The sequence below is a fragment of the Telopea speciosissima genome, chromosome 4 (assembly GCF_018873765.1).
Source record: "Telopea speciosissima isolate NSW1024214 ecotype Mountain lineage chromosome 4, Tspe_v1, whole genome shotgun sequence".
Lineage (NCBI taxonomy): Eukaryota > Viridiplantae > Streptophyta > Magnoliopsida > Proteales > Proteaceae > Telopea > Telopea speciosissima.
In genome coordinates this window covers 2,575,238-2,596,989 of record NC_057919.1, presented here as the reverse complement: position 1 = coordinate 2,596,989, position 21,752 = coordinate 2,575,238, and the positions used below count along the sequence as shown (strand labels likewise).

The 21,752-nt window shown below is 38.6% G+C and overlaps 1 protein-coding gene across 1 annotated transcript; it reads left to right on the top strand.

Moving 5' to 3' along the window:
• The first annotated feature begins 1,959 nt into the window (after positions 1-1,959).
• Positions 1,960-21,283, top strand: LOC122658532 (WD repeat-containing protein 13). Its single transcript, XM_043853538.1, has 12 exons — positions 1,960-2,344; positions 7,276-7,385; positions 8,632-8,701; positions 11,752-11,896; positions 12,013-12,150; positions 17,867-18,006; positions 18,666-18,713; positions 19,173-19,283; positions 19,373-19,554; positions 19,661-19,782; positions 20,666-20,742; positions 20,847-21,283. Exons 1-12 carry the CDS (start codon positions 2,159-2,161, stop codon positions 20,955-20,957), a joined length of 1,440 nt encoding a protein of 479 aa, XP_043709473.1. The 5' UTR covers positions 1,960-2,158; the 3' UTR covers positions 20,958-21,283.
• Positions 21,284-21,752: the final 469 nt, after the last annotated feature.

The window sequence follows — 21,752 nt, the reverse complement described above, 5'->3', positions numbered from 1 at the left end:
CTCTTCCTCAAAACCATGGCTGAGTCAGTAACCGCTCAAAGTTGTAAAAAATACCAAAAAAATGAGAATGTTTAAAAAGGGAAAAGAAAAAATTTGGGAGGAGCAGAAACTAGAAAGAATTTGTCTCATGTTCTGGATTTATGTTTTGACAGAGGGAGACGAAGAGGGAGATTTGTATTCTTTGTATTAGTTTTCCTTTTCCATTTTTTTAATTGATTTCAAAATAGTTGAATATCTCTCCTTTATACTTCTATACATAGCTTGTATATCAAATACTATGAGAAGGAAAAACGATGACATAAGACATAAGACAAAATCACAGATAATCTCATAGAATGTGAACCTTGAAAAATGATGGTGGGTCTTGTGGTACTTGCACCCTCAATTTGGTGGCTGTTCTCCCTCGCATCTTATTCTTTCTCCCTCCTATTTTAGGCATAAGATCCACATCCTAGGGCGATCTGAACCTTAGGTTTCCTTCCCTTAGTTTCATCCCTGCTGTGAGATATCCATCTGGATCCATATCTGAACCTGCAACTCCCGCTGGTTCACGTTTCAGAAAAGTTCTATTAGTCATCAAGCTGTTGAATCAATTGATTTCTTGCTGGAATCCATAGGGCTATGGGTCAGAAGCCTTATCCTGAAGGTTCAAATCCATAGGAGATAAAATCAAGTGATTTCTTCTCTCGAAATTAATTTTGAGTTTTCCGCCAAGAGGGTTCCCAAGGTTGAAGATGAAGAGCCATTCCGGAGTTGCAGGTGTGACGTGTTCTACAGAGAAAAAGAAAGAAAGAGAAACCAGGCAGGGAGGGATGGGGAGGAGTGATAGAGGAGAGAGAATGGGTTAGATTAGGGTAGGGATTGGGTTAAGGATGTGTTTAAACCGGTCGGGTGGGTTAGTTTTGGGGTTTAAGGTGGTTCAAACAGGTCTCATCAGATTTTTTCAACAAAATTTTGAATTTAATACAAGCCGTTGGATGGTCAAAAAGACACGTGGCGCGCTGAGAAGTCGTGGAAGTAGGATGGAAGTACTATCGATGGAAGTAGAGGATGTGGATCCATAGATCACAACATCATCTTGAATTCTTCTAACTTGTTTGCTGCTATCAAAGACTTAACTTAGGCATCAGAGAGTCCCTCGCTGGAGAAGACCGGCTCTCCCTTGCTCATCTGATCCTTTTTTTAGACGCAACAATTACCAAATTTATTCATCTTAAAAAATTGCTAATAAGATAGAAAATAAAGAATATTACATGATAACAATCAAAGAGACCTATTTAACTCGGAGAGGGCCACTTAACATTGAATCTTTTGGGGGACTCACTACTTGGCCAATTTTTAATCAAGTTTCAACTTTTTGGATTTCACCCCCATTTCGTCCTCTATCGAAACCAATATATTTCAGTAAATTTGGCTTGCAAAATTCGATAGTTATTTTGCCAAAATATTATGTTAAGTAGTCACATGTTCGAGTCTCTGGTGTGGTTAGGTTGCTAGATCACGGACCTAGGTGTAACGGTTAGGTTGATCCATTGTGTCTAAGTGATCACGGGCGTGATTCTCTCTGAAAACAACATCTTTGCGAAACAGGTGTAGGGCTGCGTACATTATAACCCTCCCTAGAGCTGTAGTGACTAGTGACCGGAGCCTCGTGCAGTGGGTAGCCTTTATTTCACAGAAATATTACACTAATATCGGTGAAATTTCGGAACACTGCAATACAATACGCAGTTACGGACATCCATTGGGGGGGGGGGGTGGGGTTGCCGGTTGGGGCTTTTGGGGAATGGATTTTGATCCAGCAATGGCCCAATACGATCCGGTACGGCCGATTTAGTATCGGTATTACCGACGCCGATATTGGTGCCAATTCTGTGATATATACATCCCTGGCTGTGTCATGGGTTTCGAGCTTCCACGGCTCCATCGCTAGTTTGCGCGTCTGCGGCCCGAACGAAGAACAATAGACGACTCCTTCGTTGAAAATAGTTAGCTGCAAAAAAAAAGTAGAGGACATTTGCAAGAATTCTAAGATAAAAGCCTTATTTGTTGGTTGAAGAGTAGATTTGAAGTTCGATCCCGCGAAATGATCCTCGGATTTATCGCCCAATGCTATTGAACACTAATTTGATGAAGGCAATTCTGAAGATCTTCTAGAATGGCGGACAAGACGTTGGAGAAGTGTTCTTCAGAAGAGAAGGATGAGAAGAAGAACGTAGATCCGGAGTTCTTTAGCTGTCTACTCCAGCCTCCGGGTAACGATGCCGATGCTGATCCCGACTATGTCGGAATTCGCCGGCTTCTTCTCAATAGGAAGGCTGAGCATGGTGTTGATCGGCGTAAGGTTTGCGTTATCTGCGCCATGTTTACCGTTTCCTTGAGTTTTGACCTGTCTGTTTTTCGTTTTATATCATTTGCTTCATTCCTACGGATTGAGTTGTTCAGTACATTTTCAGATTGATTTATGAAATCTTTGCATTTGATCAACCCGTAAGTTTCGATGAAAACGGGAAGTTTGGATGATGCATTGCGTTATATTATGCTTAAGGTACTGAGAAGTCATTATCGCATGGTGAATGGAGGAAGCAAGTAGCAGTGGATCGTCAAACATATTTGAACTAGCGACCGACAACTTTCGCTAGCTAGTTTGTTTCTTCACTGATCTGTGCAACTTTTACAACTTATGATTGAGAAAAAGAGAAAGATCAATCAGCTTGAGCATAGATGTTGCCAATAGGGGACTATGAAGAATTTCATCGGGAATCTGACCACATTGCAATGTATTAGTAATGACCTTACCATAGAATAGTGCATGTGGATTGGATGATCTAATTCTCCAATGCATCGAGGTTAAAGGGGAGAGGGAAGAGGGGAGGGTGTGGTAGACAGTTGCTAAAGTATTAAGTGTCTTGACAAAACAATTTTGAGTACTGGGGTGCTATCAAAGAAGTATATGCATCTTGATTTCTTTTAGAGCTAGTTGATTAGTTGAGAGGTGCTGTGGTTACGCTAAAATCCACACTAGCCATGAGAATATTACCCTTTGTTCCATCTGAATGTTCAAGGAAGCAATATGTTCCCATTAGTATATAAATGAATTAACTGTGCCAATAAATTCCAAGCATGGCATGGAAAGAAGGTACAGATGTGGATGAATCCAGGCAGATCCAAGGACATTGTGTTTGACTATGATATGGGTGTGTGATTTCTCATAGCTTCTTGGTTGTCGTTTCATAAGAATTGTCTGAAAGTTACTTCATGTCAAAACCAATTATGTTTTTGTAATACCTCATTTCATCCTATTTTCTGTCTGAAGAATAAATTCGATCTTGAATGGGGACTTGACAATGATGCTCTTGTTATTTGGGTCATTGAGATGGAACATACTTCACACATTGCATGGCTGGTAGATTGCCTTGAACAAAGCTATAAAGGGAGGAAATGACTCCAGATTGATGAGAAATCAAAATGATGCAGGGCAGATTTTTAAAACGCAAATATGGAAGAAAGCAAGAGTTAAGGGTTTCTTGTAGGCTCCATCTAGTTACAAGTATAGGAAATGAAGGGAAGCAATATTTATTTAGAAAATAAAAATATAAACTTTTGTAATCATGATTGCGTAACTAACCTAAAATCTTATCAGATATGGTAATTAAAATTTTCAAACAGATTTCTTAGCCATATCATATTTTTCTATTCAAATCCAAGGAATTTTGTTGAAAAGCAAAGTAAAATTTAAGTACTATATTTAGTAAGTATTTGAGTTAGTTACATAATCATTGTTGGTATTGATTAGAAAAGCTTTATTTTATTTTTATTTTAATTTCATTTCATTTCTCTGCTCTAGCTTGCCCAACAATCAAACTACTGCGCTAATGCACCCATTCAACGGCTGAGCTAGCTAATTCCCAGATCATTTAACCACTGTTTATAACAGAGAACTACTTTCTGATCCCCAATGACAATATCATCTCCTAGAAGGCATAGTCTATACAACAGATGACTGGGATATACAACCTCAGCTGCACACCACACTTCCAACTAGATGGATCTGTTGTAGTTCGGAGGCCTTAGAGAGGAAAGAAGCCAGATGTTTATGGTAACAGAGATTCAAAAGGTTGTCAGGGGATTAACGATTTCAAAATCCTGAGAAAGACTTCCTACGAAGTCCTTGACCTCCCAGCTATTTCTTTTTTAGCAATGGGTCATCCTTTCCTCACTTCCTTGGAAGGCACCAAAAGCTTAAAGACCCAATGCAATAAAAATGTTTTTCCAGGCTTGGAGTAGGGCTGTAGTGTGTTTCAGGTGTGTTCCTATATGTATTAGGAGAAAATTGTTGACCGGTTGGCATTCATGGTTGGCTGCTAACGTATCCAACCCCAACAAAGGACCTACTAATTAGCAAAATCCGGTTCAGGCCTCAAAATCTAGGGCCTTCTTGCCATCTTTGGTGGGCTAGAATCTCTGTGGAGGGATGGAAGTTGGCAAGAATAATTTCTCTCGTTTTGGTTTTTATTGGGGATGGTTTTCTCTTTTGAGGAACCACAGAAAGGCAGTTAGGAGCTATGTTACTAGGGAGCATAGTTGTCAAGGTAGCAAGGCGACCCAAGGCAGTGGAGGGGTGCCTAAGCGCGTAAGCGACAAGGCGCCCAAATGTTATTTTTTATTTCCCTTGTTTTATGACATAATTTAGTATGTTACAATATATACCTTATATCATAAAAAATCAACATTAAGCCATATCAAGTCATCAAAAAACAACATTAAGTCACCAAAAATCAATATTAAGCCACATCAATCATAAAAAATAAACATAGAACTAGAAGACAATAGAACTAAAGAAGCAAGCTATTGGAAGTTTGAAACAATCAAAACATACAATTGGCTTATATTGTTCTTGGAATTAGTCATTGTCATGATATACCTAGTCTCACATTTGGTTTATACTGTTCTTTGGAAATATGATCTTATCTACAAGTAATTAAATTGCTCTCGATTTAGAGAATTGTTCTTGTTCTCCAAGAAGTTTGACTGGTCAAATGATTTATTTTTTACATGATTTTTTTTTTTTTGGTATTAGGTAGAGTACACAACCAGCTTTCCAACAAATCTAAGATTGCTTAAATCTGATTTATATTGAAGGAGTTATGTTCCAGTCAAACCTTATTTGGTGTGCGCGAATGCTGTCAAAATTGTCCTTATTGAAAATATTTTTTTAGACATCAAAACAAACGAATATATTTTACTGCTTTTTGGTTTTTAGCAATGTTTTACCATATTAAGATTTATGGAATTTTTAGATTTGAGAAGAACCCCCACATTAGAAAGTTGAAAATTTCACCTACCGTAAAAAATTCAGTTTTTGTTCTTGAACTAGGGGCTGATTTTTAATCCTATTGGAATTTGATATTTTAACTATTTTTATTGGATTCAAATAGGGGGTTATTTGCTTATTTATGAATAATATCTTAAGTAAATGAACTTAAATGATATTTGGCATAAATAAGGCAAGGTGTTCAATACCACTAAGGTGTCAGCTGCCTAGACCCCAGAAAATCCGCCTGGATGCTTAGATGACACTTTGACAACTACGCTTGGGAGGAGAGGCTATTGCACTTAGGTGACCCACTACATCACCTTTTCAGTATTGTAGCTAAGAATGAGACATATCCTCACCTGATTAGAATTTGTACCCCATTGACTCTGTTTTCATGGCGGGGGACTGGTTTGTGGAGATCAGGTTACTACTGTACTTATTGTTTGGCTTGACCAACCAGTCCAATACTCCAACCTTGTAACCAAGGATGCTCAGGGTGGGATCCATGCAGCTCACTTATTTGTTGAGACCTACTCCAATAAACTGTTGAGATTGAGCCACATGTTGAATTTGAAATTGGCATAAACAAGGGCCATAACAGAAGTCAACTTAGCATGTATCTGCTACTTCCCTAGTGTTTTTGGAGGGGGTGAATTTGAGAGGGAAGAAAGCTCAAACTATATTTGATAGTTTTCAGGCTATCATAGAGGAGGAGGAGGGGGGTGTTCAGCCAATGGTGGACCATTGGGTGTAAGTCTAGTTTCATAACTAACTTGAGGTGAGTGATACTTGTTGCTGTTGGGCCTGCCTGATCAAGGTCAAGCAGGCAGGGTAGCTGAAGATCCCAACCTTACTCAAGCATTGGGCTTGCCTGGGCCCGATGGCCAAAACGAGGGGATATAGGGGGAGCCTGGAAGTCATTCTAGGGTTGCTTCCCTGACCCATTTAGAGGGGTCAGCACCTTTTTTTTTTTGTTGAAGATGTGACATCAGCATAGTTTTTTTTTTTTTTAGCATAGTTAAAAGGTGATATTATGGTTCTCATTCAAGTGCTTGTGCTTAGGGATTTGGGTCATTGTTCTTGGGTGAAGACAACCAGCACTCTGAATAGTATTTAAAGAACAATCGCGGTGAATGGGCTGTGATTCTGTACCACAGATGGGCATCAGGACCTCATGAGGTGAATTTTATGTCCAGGGAGATTCTAGTAATTGTGAAAAAAAGGGTAATGATCAAAGAAGTTATCGGAAAATGGATGCTGATGTTGTGGTCAACTATGTGTTGAAGTCTAAAGCCCTAGAAGAGGAGTTTGGTCTGCTGTTCTTGCATTGTTCTAGAAAGATGACTGATCATTGTCTTGGAGTTTTTTTTTTGTCTTGGAGTTTTTTTTTTTTGCATCCACTTAAAATTGGCCTCTGATTCCTTTAGTTAATACGAAAGGAATCTATGGATTATATAAGGGTAATTATTTGGTAGTTTCTGGGTTGCATTTGGAGTTGACAATTTCTTTGTTTAGTTCTGAGGAATTTCAATAAATCAGATTTTTGCATGGAAGGATGCTAACTGCATAGAGTTTGCGGTCTCAAGGTATACTGAAGTGAGTTTGATATCTGCATAAAGTTTTAGAGTTACGTTGTTTGCTTGGGTTTGTTATATAGCTCTTTTGAGTCTTGTTCAGAAGTGAAAGCCCTTCGTTTGTGGCTGCTCACTGCTTGCTTCTAAATCAGTTATCAAAGAAGTGAGAGGGGGGGGGGGGGGGAGAAAAGAAATATTAAGCATCTGAACTTTATTTGTGCATTAATCTCTTCATTGTCTTTTATGAGGATATTTGAACATATAGTTCCTATTGAACAAAACCATTAAACAATGTCCTTGGAAATGGAATTCTCTTGTGGAGTTTTGATATTTGTACAAGTATAGATAAATTTGTAACTTACCCACCCTCATTTCATGTTGAAGGACTGGAAATGTAATGGAAAAGGTTATGTAGCCTACCGTAATTACATTCGCAGGCCAAGGAATTGGGAGAGTTTGCATATACCAAGCCATCCAAGCACACCTGGGCAAAGGTTAGTGAAATTGTAGTCAATGACCATTGGTATTTTGACAAAGCCTCTAATGTAGTTGAGGTAACTGCCGCTAAATATTTATCTTTGGTAACTTCATGAATGGAAGTATACATGCAGGCTTGTTTTGTGAATAATATAATTTAATGAGAAAATCAAAACAATGATAAATAGGTGACCTGTTGTGATGAGGTGTTGTTTTCTTTAGGGTGGCAAAATTTAGACCAATAATCTGACTGATTCTGTCCAACCCAGTTAAAACCACACCCAGACAATAATAAGTTGTTTGAATTCAAAATTGGGCCGGGTTCAGGTTTGATTATTCGACAAGCTGATCTGGTTGTCCAAATTTGAAAATATTAAGATATGGTGAGTAATAGATTTCTCAGATATAATACGAGTACTAACTTATTTGGTAAGAGTTTTATTATTTGACCATTAGATTTTGAGTTCAAACACTGAAAACAGAATATTTAACATTATAGGTATACTCTAATCAACAACATACTTTGTATGATAACTGTGCATTCCGTGATATTTTTGGATGAACTGGGTTGGACACAGATAACCCAGATTAAAACTAGTTCAGACAAGAACATATGACCTTGTCCAAATTATGGGTTTGGACTGGGTCCAGGTCAGACAAATCGCTATAGCATGGCCTATTTTCTGACCTGGACCAGAGTAGATTTATCTGAATTTTTGCCACCCCTAATTTTCTGTTGGGTAGAATTGGGATACAGTTGCCTTAGGTATATAGTATGAGGCTTCGAAGCTATTGCCTGGTGTTGAAATCAGTAATCCTTTGTTGAGTTCTATGGCCTTGCGTCTGTTGATCTACTTGATGCAATAGTGAGGAATGAAATTAGGTTGTCATGCATTTTGTCTTTTGCTCTATCAGTGAAAATTGATGATGATGTTGTAATGACAACAGTGGTAGTAAAAATTTCAAGACTATAAATGGTCTGAAAGTAATTCTGCTATCAGTCTTCCTTCAGATGCGTGAAAGAAGGGAAGGAGTCTTACTATCTGGTCGGTTCTTTCATTTCTTATTCTTGCATTAGCTAAACTTCATTCTCTTCCAAGTTCTCAGAACAATTTTCATTATCCATATTTCTGTTGCTTATAATATTATATCCTATGCTGTAAGAGTTTTAATAACACGTCAGTTTACTTGTGTATGAGTGTTCTGTGAATTTATGTTTCATACAATTCTGACATCAGGGTAATTTACTGCTTGATGCATCAGTGGGCGATGGGTTCCATCTCCAGGTCCATCCTCTCTTTTGTTTGAGGTGGATAGCTGGAGTTCTAGCAGGGTACGTATGATAATTATGAAGTTTAATTTCTTAAAATTCAGAAAGTGTTTTTTATACTCTTTTGATTACATATACTGATATAGCGTTAGGGAATCTGGAGTAAGTTCTTGGACCATCTGTGTTGGATGTGGACCATCATTTTGTAGGTACAATTATTCTTGGGGTCTGAGTGATGCACTTTCTAGATCAAGTGGTGTAGAAGTAGCATTTATGCAATAAGAGGATTTGCCACATCATAGCCTGCTTAAAACATATCACATTTCTGATGATTGTAACCATCTGCTGTTTTTCCCTGCCAGCCCTTGGGCAATCTAGATGCCTTTTATATGAAAACTTTTCTAGATGTGTGCTGGATAAATCACTATGATAAAATGAATTAGCATCTTTTGAGATACGTGGCTTCATTTGTCGCTCTTAAAATATTTGCTTTCTCAAGTCTCAACAACTTAACATATGTAGATCATTCCAGTCTACTGGCTTCTATTGGCTTAAATATAGATGAAAATGAAAGTGAAAGGTTGTTTCTTCCTCTTCCCCTCTCCACAAGATTTCTTTCTGAATACCATTGTTTCTAATGTTTGCTGAATTGCTTCAACATCCTCTTGTTAGAAAATCACAATTTTGTTGCTTCTTTATTAGGGCAAAGGTTATCAGGTAGTAGGCCTACTGAAGGAAGTCTATCTGGTCGGCCAAAATATCTGCCATGTGGCATGTCAGATGGGCCCAAATTTTGTGAACGACCCCAAGGTGTCTGCTCACAGCCTCACATGTCAAGTTTCAGCCAAAATGCCAAGTAGAAAGCTTTGAAAATCCAGGACTATAGATAGGGTGCATGCCAATAGGGGGGGGGTTTCTGATTGAAATTGGCTCTGAAAAATCGTTGCAAATTCTGACCATCCCCATCTATCCAACAGTTGGAATTGCGACATCTTCATGCCATTTGCACAACAAAAAATTTCAAATTAGGCAAAAATTCTTTTACATGGGCTGTAAAGGAAAGGCTTCCTTCATGGTCCACCATCATTGTGCCATGTGGCAATTTTGATATTGGATAGAGAGGATATGGTGTGGATTAGCCACATGTCAAATTTCAGAGCCTAATTCATCAAATACCCTCCAGCGTATTGGCACACAATTCCATGTATATCCATGCACGGGTATGGTATTCTGACCACTAATGTGCACTCTCTCATAGTCCTGGTTTTTAGACCTCTGTTTTTCCACTTGACAAAGTCTGATTGGGCTGAAGCGACATGTGGGCCGGGTACCTCGGGGTCTATATGTGCACAAAATTTGGGCCCCATCTGATCTGCCATGTGGTAGATTTTCGCCGGCTGTTAAGAAAAGGCTTCCTTAATGGTCCGTGTGCAAAGCATTCCTTCAATAATATACCTGATCAAGACATCATTTTCTCTGAAGCCGTTTCATATTTTTATGTCTGTGACTCTGTATAGCATAAGAAACTATTCTAAATTTTCTGTTCATACTTAAATTCTCTTCCAGCAATGAAAGCCAATTGGCCACAATAGGAAGAACTGCTAACAGCCCTGAACTCCTCTGGCAAGAGCCAAGTCTATTCTATCTTATACTTTCCAGCATTATGGAAACTAGAAGGGGGGTGTTATATCATATGTCGACATGGTATTGGGATGGTGTTGTATCTTATGTTTATCTGGTATTTTCAGTCTTTTTTGTACATAAATACGACTCCAGAAGTTTCTTCTTCTTCTTTGTCTAGCTTCTTTCCCTTCAGATACTCTGGGTATGAAATTTTCTCTCTTTCTGGTTTGCTGGAGTTAATGTCCCTCACAGTCATAAGCTTGACTGGTTATGTATCAAGTAGGGGTTTTTGAAATGCTGGAGTTAATGTCAGTCATGATGACTGACAACTGACATCCTGAGATAACACAAGGCTATTCCACAGCTTATATGTATGCATATACAAATGCATATAGATATTTTAGACGCAACACATTAATATGTAATTGCAGATACCAGTCAAAAAGAGGATGTCATCATTTCTTAAAAAGATGTCGCAACCCTTACTCGATAAAGCACTGGATTTCAATGCCTATTAGATGTAGGGTGGCTCAAGCACAGTGCAAATACATTGATCAATTGCTTGGATAAAATTAGCCCTCGGCCTTGCCCCAAATCTATGCTTTTTAGATTGGCTGGACTTGCACTGACCTCAGCCTGGTTCAGGAGGGTGCTATGTGCAGTTCTCTTGTTTATTACTCTTAACATCAAGCATACACCTTAAGCTTGTTCTTACTATTTCCTTGATCCTTGTTATTACATATATGTTTTGTCTCTCTTTAATTTTCCTTGTTTTAAGTCCGTTGCTAGGACTCATACAAGGACAAGTGGCTTAAGTGCCTACTGCTGTTGGTGTCTTTTTAAGTGCTCAACGATTAAAAAATAGGGACTATTGGTGTGAAAGATATTAATTGATTAATGTAATGGAATACAAAGTACAGAAAGGTGATTGGAAATTAATGAATTAATTTTTTTTCTGTATCTAATGTTCCAGTTAACTGTCCTTTGGAACAGTTCGCATGTTAGGACTTGCGCTTGGCAATACTTGTCTGGCTTAGCTCTATTGTTACAGGCATGTTCCTGAATTATTTTACTGTAATGCTAGGGTGGGTCCAGCTTCCCAGGACCATGGTATACTCAAATTTGTTGACCGTTGGATGCTAGTTTTGGAAAGGCGTGAAGTGGAGTCAATGGAAACCACTAAGGGTACACCATGACCTAGGACCAGCTTACCATTTCTCCTAGCCCATTTGTTTTGTAGATCAGATGGTTATAATCATCAAGATTTGGTGTCAGGGACATCCTAGGTGTGATGCACCAAATAGTAGTTCCTTCCAACTGCATGCGGAAGCTCTAAGACAATGTATTTATAGGCAAAGTCTCTAAGAGAACACATTTATAGACAACATTATCTCAGTTTACTCCATGTGACAGAGTGGTTTTGCATTTTTTTTTTATTCCTTGTAATTTATGATAGGTTGGAGATTCAGGAAGTGGTTCATTCTTTACAGGACCTGCGAGGGTACAATCAATCTCTAAGCCACCGTACAAGTTTTAGCTCTAGTACAAGTGATTCTGAACGTGTACGTTACAAGGTTGAACCTGCTTATTCTTTTGTAGGAATGCATTGTATCTTTGATAATTGCAAAGCATCAGGTAATTTTCAACTGATTATTAGCTGAAATTTCATCTATTCCATTTGGTTGAACCTCCCTTTGTGGGATGCTGAATTTATTTTGTAAAATGGCTTACTATTTAGTTTTTGTTTTCAGTTACAGTATTGAAATTTGGGCACATGAGTTCTGATCTACTTGCATATGGAGCATCTGATGGAACCTTGACTGTTTGCACGGTATCTCAGCCACCTTCAATCATCAAGCAGTTGAGAGGGCACTCCAAAGATGTCACAGGTTGGACTAAGTGGTCTTTGTTTCACTTATTTTTCTTCTCAAATCTGTTATATAGCTTAATAAAAAAATTCTTATTCTGAAGAATTAGCAGAAATACTCTTCCTTGCCCATTTTGTACTGTTTTCAAATTTCAATTATCAGTGTGTACTAATCTTTCATTGGTTATTTTATTCTAATGCTACTCTATTCATTCATAATAAGAAATGTGGCTATTACATGCATATTAATAACTTCTCAGACCTCAGAACAGACTATTATAACCTAACAACAAGAAGAGAAATGAGCAACTCACACAGAGTACTTAGATGTGGCCAAGTGTAGTATTTTCTGAAATTATAAATACCTCCATATGAGTCATAATATTTAATTTTTTTTAGAACCGTAACCACATTGAAACCGTTTCCATCAATGCCTAGGCTAGCACACTTGGCTTTTGTGGTCCCTATGATCAATTTTCTTTATCTTTTTCAATTCTGGTTCTTCATTAACTTCATAGTTTATATCATTTCCCTATTTTTCTCAACCCTAACTGATGTAGATTTTGGCCAGAGGAAGAGGCAAAAGACCCATTGAACCAGGCCCCTTTTTGAGTCAGAGCTAGACCAGCTCGAGCCAGCCAAGGAGGGACCAAATATGCCTACGATCTTGAGAAGATCCCACCAATTATGCCCCACGATTTTGAGAAGATTCCTCTTTGACCAGTGAACTAGGATTGGTCCACTTTAGTAGTTATCATGTTTAGTAGTTTCTAATTTGTTCCTTGCATGTGGCTGAATTATAAAGTCTAGTAGTTATTTAGTTACCTTCTATTTTATTTAGGATTTAGTAGTTTCTATTTTCCTAAGTTTCTATTTTAGACTAGTTCTTATTTTAGAAGTTTTCTATTTTCTAATGTAAGCTTGCCTAAGCTATTAGTAGGCCTCACATTGCAATGAAGGAACAGATTTTGTGAATAGAATTTTCTGGCCAATTTAGGCATCGAATTGTGGGAGATTCTCCTTGTTTCAACAGCTGAGATAGCTGTGGGTGAGAGACCCAGGCTGAGAGAGCCATTCCCTTACCCCCCTTCTCTTCTTTCATTACCCTGCTCGATCTCTGTTGAACTGCTGTTGCTCTGGAAACATCAATCGTAGACTGCTGTGATCTCTCCTTCACTTCTGAGTTCTGTTGTTGCTGATCAAACAAGGAGACTTCACCCCCTGTGGATTCCAGTTCTGCTCCAGTTTGGCTGCAAGCTTCAAGAACTCACAACTCCATAATCTTTCATCAGATCCTGCAGAGTTTGGAGCATAGAGTACCCTAACCAGGCCCTACACTCGAACCTGGTTTGGAGATCAGACTCCCTCTGGTTTGCAAGATCCATCCAGACTTTCTATTTTGGTGTCACCTCTGCAACTCTCAACTCAGCCATCAGAATTGCACAAGATTTACAGTATAGGTGCTCCTCCATTGGACCTCCACTTGATCCAAGTGTGGATCCAAATTGCTGCTTGGCCCAGACTTGAATTCGACCCTAATATCAGCCCCTTCTACTGGCTGAAACCTGTTTTCCAGCATATACCTTAATTCTGAACTTGTGTTGGTTCATACTCTTCTACTAGGGTTTGTTAACTGATTATTGTGGGTTTACTTGGGACTAAATCTGCCCTAATTTAGTCTTACATTACAAACATATCAATTGGCCAATATCTTGATTTGAGACCGTGTCATGGTGACCTAGATTTCAAGGATTGACGGCTGTTCTTAGTCGGCATCATCCAATCTAGACAAATGGTTGTATGTAACAGACTTAAGATCCAGTTTTTGCACAGTGGATTGGGTCAGGATTTGTTGGACCTACCCATAATCCAAATCCGATCATGATGCAGTTGCACTTCCATGTCTCGACCGGCTTGACCCAGTCAGTGGACTCAGATCGAGAAGAACCAGGTCCAAACCTGAGTTATGGTTTGTTTCGGGATATTTAAGGTATTTTTTTTTTTCTTTTTTATGGGTTATTTTGTAATTTTTTTGGGTGCTTGTTAGCCAGAATCGTTCGAGATAGAGTTTGGGTTCAATTTATTTCAGTTTTAGCATATGATTAAGAATTTTTTTTCCTGTTATATATGTAAACAATCCCATCAAGATTCTTATTTTTGGGAATAGAAACTTTGAATTTTTCTGGAAAACGTGCTTTGTGCTTAGGTTGCCTTCTGTGGACTGGGTGTCTGATGCTGCTATCTCTTCCTCTTCTTCTGTGCACAACACCCAACTGATCCTCTTCTATCCAGGTTTGATTTCCTATCTTCTTCTTGTTCCTCCTTGGCTTCATCAGTCTTCTTACTGTTCTCTGTTTCCTACTTTTTAATCTTCGATTTGTCCTGTGTTCTTCTTTTCTTCTTCTTTATAGTCCAGGTGGTACCCCTGTTTCTGAAACCAGTTTCAGATTGCTATTTCACTTCTATGTTCTCTGGTGGTTAGATCTGAAACTTGGTATCTACCCTTTTGGCATCAATCTCTAGTAGATTCTATCTGCACTTACCAGTTTCTACATCAGTTTATTTCTGATTTAATAACCTGTTTTGTTTTCTGATTTTTCCTGGAACTGTTTACTGCACCATTCCAGACTCCATTAAATAATATTTTCTGGGCTGGTTCTGTCCACCAAGGCTGGACGACTCTGTTGGTGAAGTTCCATTCTTAATCGGTTGAGTTTTAGGAAGTTATAGCTTAACTTGCGGACTGGTTTACCGCTCGCTGTGTTTTCATCGTGAAGTTGAAGACAATCTTCCTTCCTTAATTACAACTAAGGTCAACTTTCATCATAATTATTAATAATTCCCATTCCCCATCTAATTTGCTGCTTCATTTCTGTTTTTTGATCATTTGATATGACAGTAATAACATCCATATTAGTCCCCACTATGATCCCTTTCCTCCTAACTCTGAAAGTTTTAAGAGTGTGTTCATCACCCCCAGTGAAAATATATGCACCTTACGATATCAAGTATATCTGCAGCTAATTCATCAATATCTAGGCCTTAAGCAATCTAGTCTTTGACAACATCCAGATCCTCCTCCATTGTATCACCATCTTGAAAACTTGCCTCTTCATTTTGATTCATGGTTTTCCAAGATTCAGGATCACTGTGATACTCAGATTCCACATAATTGGGTTTGTGTGACAATTAGAATGCAGGTTATTCTCAACAACATCCCCACTTTTCAAACCCAAAGTAGCGGCCATTGGATTGTAAGATCCCTATAGCGCTGGGTTCATAAGGTACTAATTTCAAATTTGCTAACTTCCCGGGAGGATAATAACAAGTTCTCTTGTATTGCATTCATGAAACTCCTTGTTTATTGTTTCATACTATGTTAAATTTTAGAATATGAAGTGGACTACTTTGTGTTAAATTCATACCATGTTGGCTGGACAGCTATTGCAATTTGTTTTGTAGAATATTACCATATTGCAAGGAACAAACTTCTGTCAAAGTTATAGTGTTTTTATATTACGTAAATAATATGGGAAAAGATACCTTTGACAGACCATGAATCCTCTCTTGATGGTCTGCCTTTCTTGAGCCACATTGGGTGCTCCTTTGGTCAAACTGACCATTGAATGGGAAGTGCCCCCCCTCCCCCACCCTGTGCGATTTAGCCATGTGTCAAGTTTCAGACTTTCAGGTCCATTTCTACTGTGTGGCCCACTGTTAGAACTTTTACCATTTTATTTTCAAGAGAATTGTTGTCACATTAGAGTTGCTAAGGTTGAATTTTATACCAATTTTAGAATCTTCAAATCTCCACGCTGGGATTGGGCTGAAACTTACCAGATAAATAGATGACATGGATGACATGTCCACAAAATTTAAATGCCAACGGAGATGCCACAAGTAAGATGTTTGGGCTATGCGCTTTTAGTATTTAAGATTCTGTTAAAGTTTAATTGAAAAAAGACTGAAGAAGTAAAAAATGAAGATCAGAAAAACAACATGCAATTATGACAGCCATTATACCCGTTGTGACAAGTAACACTGATCACCATTGTCAGCTCGTCGTTCATTATCTTTACCCCGATTCAGATTCATGTCTCCTTGGTTGCAATTTAAGTAGGGAGACCATTTGGGATTCAATTGTAGAGTATTCTTGAAGGGACTAGGGTCACTATTTTTCACAACCCCAAACCCCATGGTAAGATCGAATGCACTGAAGTACAGCAGGTTACACCCTTAAAGAACAAGCAGCAATAGGGGTTCTGATAGGGCTGACAATTGGGTCAACAGTAAGGATGTCGACACTAGTGTATGGACTCAAACTATAGACACAATTCAAGGGTTAGATTGGTCCCTACAGAAGATTAACTGGATATGGCAGCTTGTTGCCAAAATTAGAAACTATTTGAATCCCCTGATGTCTAGGTCAGAACACTGTCAACTTAACACCAACAGTAGGTAATGTGTACAATAATAAGCCCTTAAAAACTTGGTTACATCTGTTTGCCAGAACTAAAACTATAGAAGAAATCCCAAAATAGCAAACTGATCAGCATCATGGATGGGCAACAGATGATGGCTAGATTGAGAGTAAAGACTCTTGGTCAAAATTAGAAACTAAAGCACAGTTTTAGCAGTTTACAGGCCTAAGAGTTCCAACCAAATGATGAGCTTGAACTCACTGTTGAAGGGTTCCTGTGATATGGACAGAAGAATACCAGAAGTTGGCTTTCAATTGATGGACAGATGATAAGATATTGGAACCTGAAGTTTTTCTGCTAGAAAGCTTTCAAACGGGGGTGCCACTGGTAGTATTGGAGTCTTCTGACACCAGCTTCTTGGAGGAGTCGATAGAACAGCCTAGTAGTGTTGAAAACAACAACAAAAACAGAGACAAGGGTCTTGGTTCCTCTGTGCTGGTGATTTTTGTAGGATTAATAAAATAGAAACTGTACAGATAAAGGAAGAGGGGGGGGGGGGGGAGATATGACCAAGGTCTCTCACCTTTGGCCTTGGTCTGTCTCTCAGTGACCTTGGTCTCCCACCATAGCTGAAGCACACAGCACAAAGCAACAACTTTTTTTTTTCTTCAAAACTTCAAATCGACTACAGCCCCTATTTTATTAATAGTCTCAAACCTCACTTGCCTGGAGGGAAGATTCTTTACAAGATACCAATCTAATAAAATAGAATCTAGCTTAGCATACTTCCTAATTTCTACTTTCTAGTTACATAAAAATTAGAAACTGAATAGATACTTAAAAATAGAAACAAAGATAAAATAAGATCTCCTTAAAACGACCCACGCAAGCCACTTCATGGGCCCAAAAACTGAAACCACCAGGCCCATTAATGCTGGCCATGCTGGTCCCATGGCTGGGCTGGTTCGATAGAAGCAGGACTGGCTGTTGTCATTCCTCTTCAAGCCCCATTGTCCTGCATCAATTCTTTGTAAATAGTGTTCACAATTTTTTTAAAAAAATTCTTAGAGCCATAGTATGATGTTTAATAGAAACGGAGGAATAAATTAGACCTATTCCCTAAAATAAGTACATATCAAGAGTATGTGTTCTTGTTTTTGTTTGGTTGTAAGTGGGTTCTCATTTCTCAAGTAACTAGTGGGATTTTTACCAGAGGGAAATGCAATATGGATAAAATGTAGCCCTGTGCTGTGTTATCTTCATATGTTTGACATACATATCACATCTGTTCATTTCTAAATTCCTATCTTATTGCAGATTTTGACTTTTCATCCAACAACCAGTACATTGCTTCATCATCAATGGATAAAACAGTGAGAATTTGGGAGATATCTAAAGGCCATTGCATTCGAGTTATTTATGGGGTCTCTTCACAACTATGCATTCGTTTTCACCCAGTGAGTAGACATGATATGTGCTACTTGATTCTCTTGATCATCAGAATCCAATTTCATTTCATTTGTGTAGTTAAAAAATACAATATATTTGTGGTCTTTGGCATACATTTCTTACCTACCATTCACTAGGTTCTTATATTTTAAGCCTGAGGCTATTGTTCTATCATTTTATGATTTGGAGGTTGTTTTTCACTACTCAGTGATAGCCACCATGGGAAATTCAGAGCTGCTGTAGGGCAAGGGTGAAAGAACCTCTCAGCAGCGAGTTTTTTCTTTAAAAAAAAAAAACCTGTGAGCACCCAAGCATTAACCTTGACTGCGACCCTGTTATTATTCTCCATATTTCAGTTACTGTCAAGACAAAACCCAGTTCTCAGCTGCATAAACTCATGGTATTAAAGGTGCATAATAGAGCTTACTGTGAGTGGGGCTAGTTGCCTGATACATACATATGATGCTTCTTGTCTTACAGATGGAATATGAGTCAAACAGTTCATCACTAGGGCCTACAGATACTTTAACTAGTTTTGAAACCAGTTTAGAATGATGGTGTAACTCAACAAAATCTCACTCCTACCTTAAGTTACATCTCGTCTCAATAAACTACTATTATGTCAGAAATCCACTCCTCACCTGTTTCTTCTTTTGTTTGGCTACAGGTTAACAACAACTTCCTTTCAGTTGGCAATGCAAACAGAGAAATTACGGTAGTTATTCCTTATCTTAAGTAGCCTCATACTCAAATGTATTTTTCTCTAGTTAAATGATAGTTGTTGCTTTGCTGGTTTGTTATTTTGTTGTTTGGTGAGAGTTTTTGGAGGTCTCATCCAAGTATTTGTGGAAGTTGATGGAATGTAGCTGATGTTCATCATACAACACTTGTGGTGTTAGAGTCTAACAAGTGTTCCATAGCAATTTAACCAGCAATATCACCAATTTAAACTGACTCAACCGACTAAAAGCAATGATGCTACTCAGCTTAGGCTTCTGTTGCTGTTTACTGATTACATATTTGAACTGGAGGAATGGGTTCTTGTTGCAATTTCTCAAATAAACTTGGCTTAGTCATTTCAACTTGGCAAATTCTGTATATCTATTGTTATTGGCTTCTGATGGTCTCACACTCTCACCCTTGGTCGTGATTATTTGATCAAATTTAACTCCAGGTAATCAATTTCAGCACTGGGAGAATCATGAATAAAGCAGTCTTTGAAAATGAGGTTACAGCTCTGGATCATGATCATACTGGAAATCTCATATTCTGTGGGGATGCTCAGGTATACATAGTCATTCATTTTGGGCTTTAAGGCTTTGGTGAAGACATATCATACCTAAACATATATGCCCAACTGGCTGAAATTTGCAGGGATGCATATACACTGTAGGTATGGACTCTCGTACAGGAGAATTATCCAGATCTCATCGCAACCGAAATAGCAGTAAGCGCAAGTCACCGATAACAACCGTGCAATATCGGACCTTTTCTCTGCTGGCACGGGGCCCTGTACTGTTGGCATGCACTCAAGATGGAAGTCTTTCTTTCTTCAGGCATGATTGGCTTGGTCTCTTTTATAATTCTTTCGTTTCCTGCATTGTTCATGGCTTCCTTTTCGGATGAGTATTATTTTGAAAATTAGAATGTTGTTTGCAATAGTGTTGCTTTGCAGGTACAAGGTTATTTGACTCTTCGTTGTTCTCTCAAATTGGCTCCTCGAGTGCACAGTATCCGTGCTTCCTTCTGCCCCCTGTTGTCCCTTGAGAAAGGCGAATTTATAGGTCTGTATGCATGGTATAAAGGTTCTTGTGAATTTTGTTTCTTTATGGTAAAGTCTTGTATTCTTTAGGTCGTTAGGGACCTTGTCCAAAGTAGATGGTTTTGTTGTGAACCCAAAACTGTGTTTCAGCACCTATTGTTAGGTTCCATTAATAAACCTAACCATTTATATTCACCAATGATTTCTTAAAAACCCACACCCACCACACAGACCCTCCAAGGACCACACTAGAAAATTTTGCGTGTATGTGAACCATACACAATTTAGTAGCAGTGTAGCACTAACCTCTGATGCACATCTAGAAGGGTTCTGACCGGACATTCAAATGGCCCACTTAGGGAATATACAGAACTAACTATTGGTCTGACGTCCTTACTATCTGTTCTATAGGACTCGTAGCATTGTATCCTTGAGTTATATATCCATCAAATATATATATATATATATATATAAATGGACTGATTGGATGATTTTAACAACACCCAATCTATTGGCTTCTTTAATGAAGACCAGATCCCAAGGTGGAGTCAATAGATGAGATATGAGGATAATTTAATGGTTGATAGCTAGATGTGTAGCCAATGAATGCTGGAAATCCATTTGTGGTGTCTGGGTGTTGGAGTAATCCTACCTCAGCTAACTTTGGGACCTTGGATGGCTCCATAAACCAGTTGGGCATGTCCACCTGATAGCTTAAACTTTTTGGTTGGATAATTTCAACACTGAGTTCGTTTGGATGTGTACTATGTACTGTAGGATGGATGCCTGCCTTACTATATGTCATGTCGAACCAAAGTATCATTCTTATTCCTTGTTGTTCCTTGTTTGCAATCTGTTTGGTGGTCCATTTCAGCATGCTGATCTAATTTGTTTTGAACATGAAGTTTCCGGAAGTGAGGATTCAAATGTGTACTTTTATGACTTGACTCGGCCAAAGCACACGTGTGTGAACAAGCTACAGGTCCATCTACTCACATTTGCATCCTCAATAATGTGGTTTGTCAAATATTTCTCATGTCTCTTTTCAACAGACTTCATTTTTTTTCCTTCTCTTTTTGACTGCAGGGTCATGGTTCTCCGGTCATAGGTGTTGCTTGGAACAATGGGGAGAACCTATTAGCATCGTCTGATTCTGATGGGACAGTGATTGTATGGAAGCGGGCAAAGGCAAGTTAAAGCAATCTTATACAGAGAGGTAGGAATTCTAAAGCCTTAGAACGAGAGAAGTTTACAGGAAAGTCAGCTCTATTGGCCATGCCTTCCAACGAGTGAAGTTTACAAGAATGTCAGTCTATTGGCCATGCCATTTCTTTGTCAATCTGGCGGAACACATACAGGAGATATAATAACTGAATGTATTTGATTCTTTATCATGTACCATTTCATTACAGAAATGAAATACCGACTGGAATCAATTTTTCCAATGGCAACATAAACCTGATTGGGTGCATAATTTGAAGTTTGAGCTAGAATTCATAATTATGTTCACATATTCAGAACTATTTCATTTAATTTTTGGTATTGACAGTATTGAAGGTGCTGTATGACTCGAGCAGATCTGGCATTAAAATGTTGGGTGCAAGGACATGAAAACAGGGCTATAGTTGGCTGCAAGGACATGCACGGGTATGGCATCAGATGGGAGAGTAAATGATCAAATTTAAGGGTGAAATTTGATATGATGGTCTATTCAAACCATTTCCTATATATCCAACAGTCAATCACTTTAACCCAAAAAGAAAAAAACAGTCAATCACGTATGCAGTGGTTGTTTCTTATAAGGTCATAAGAGTAAAATTTTGGTTGATATATTGGTATGAGACAGAAGTATGAAAGGAAATTAAAAGGCAGCCCATCACAATAATTGATATTGGGAAGGGGGATCACTGCCAGGCTGCGTGGCCCTGCACCAGTGTCCCGCAATGAGCGCGTGTGGGAAAGGGGGGGGGGGTTGGACATTCAACAAGGGTG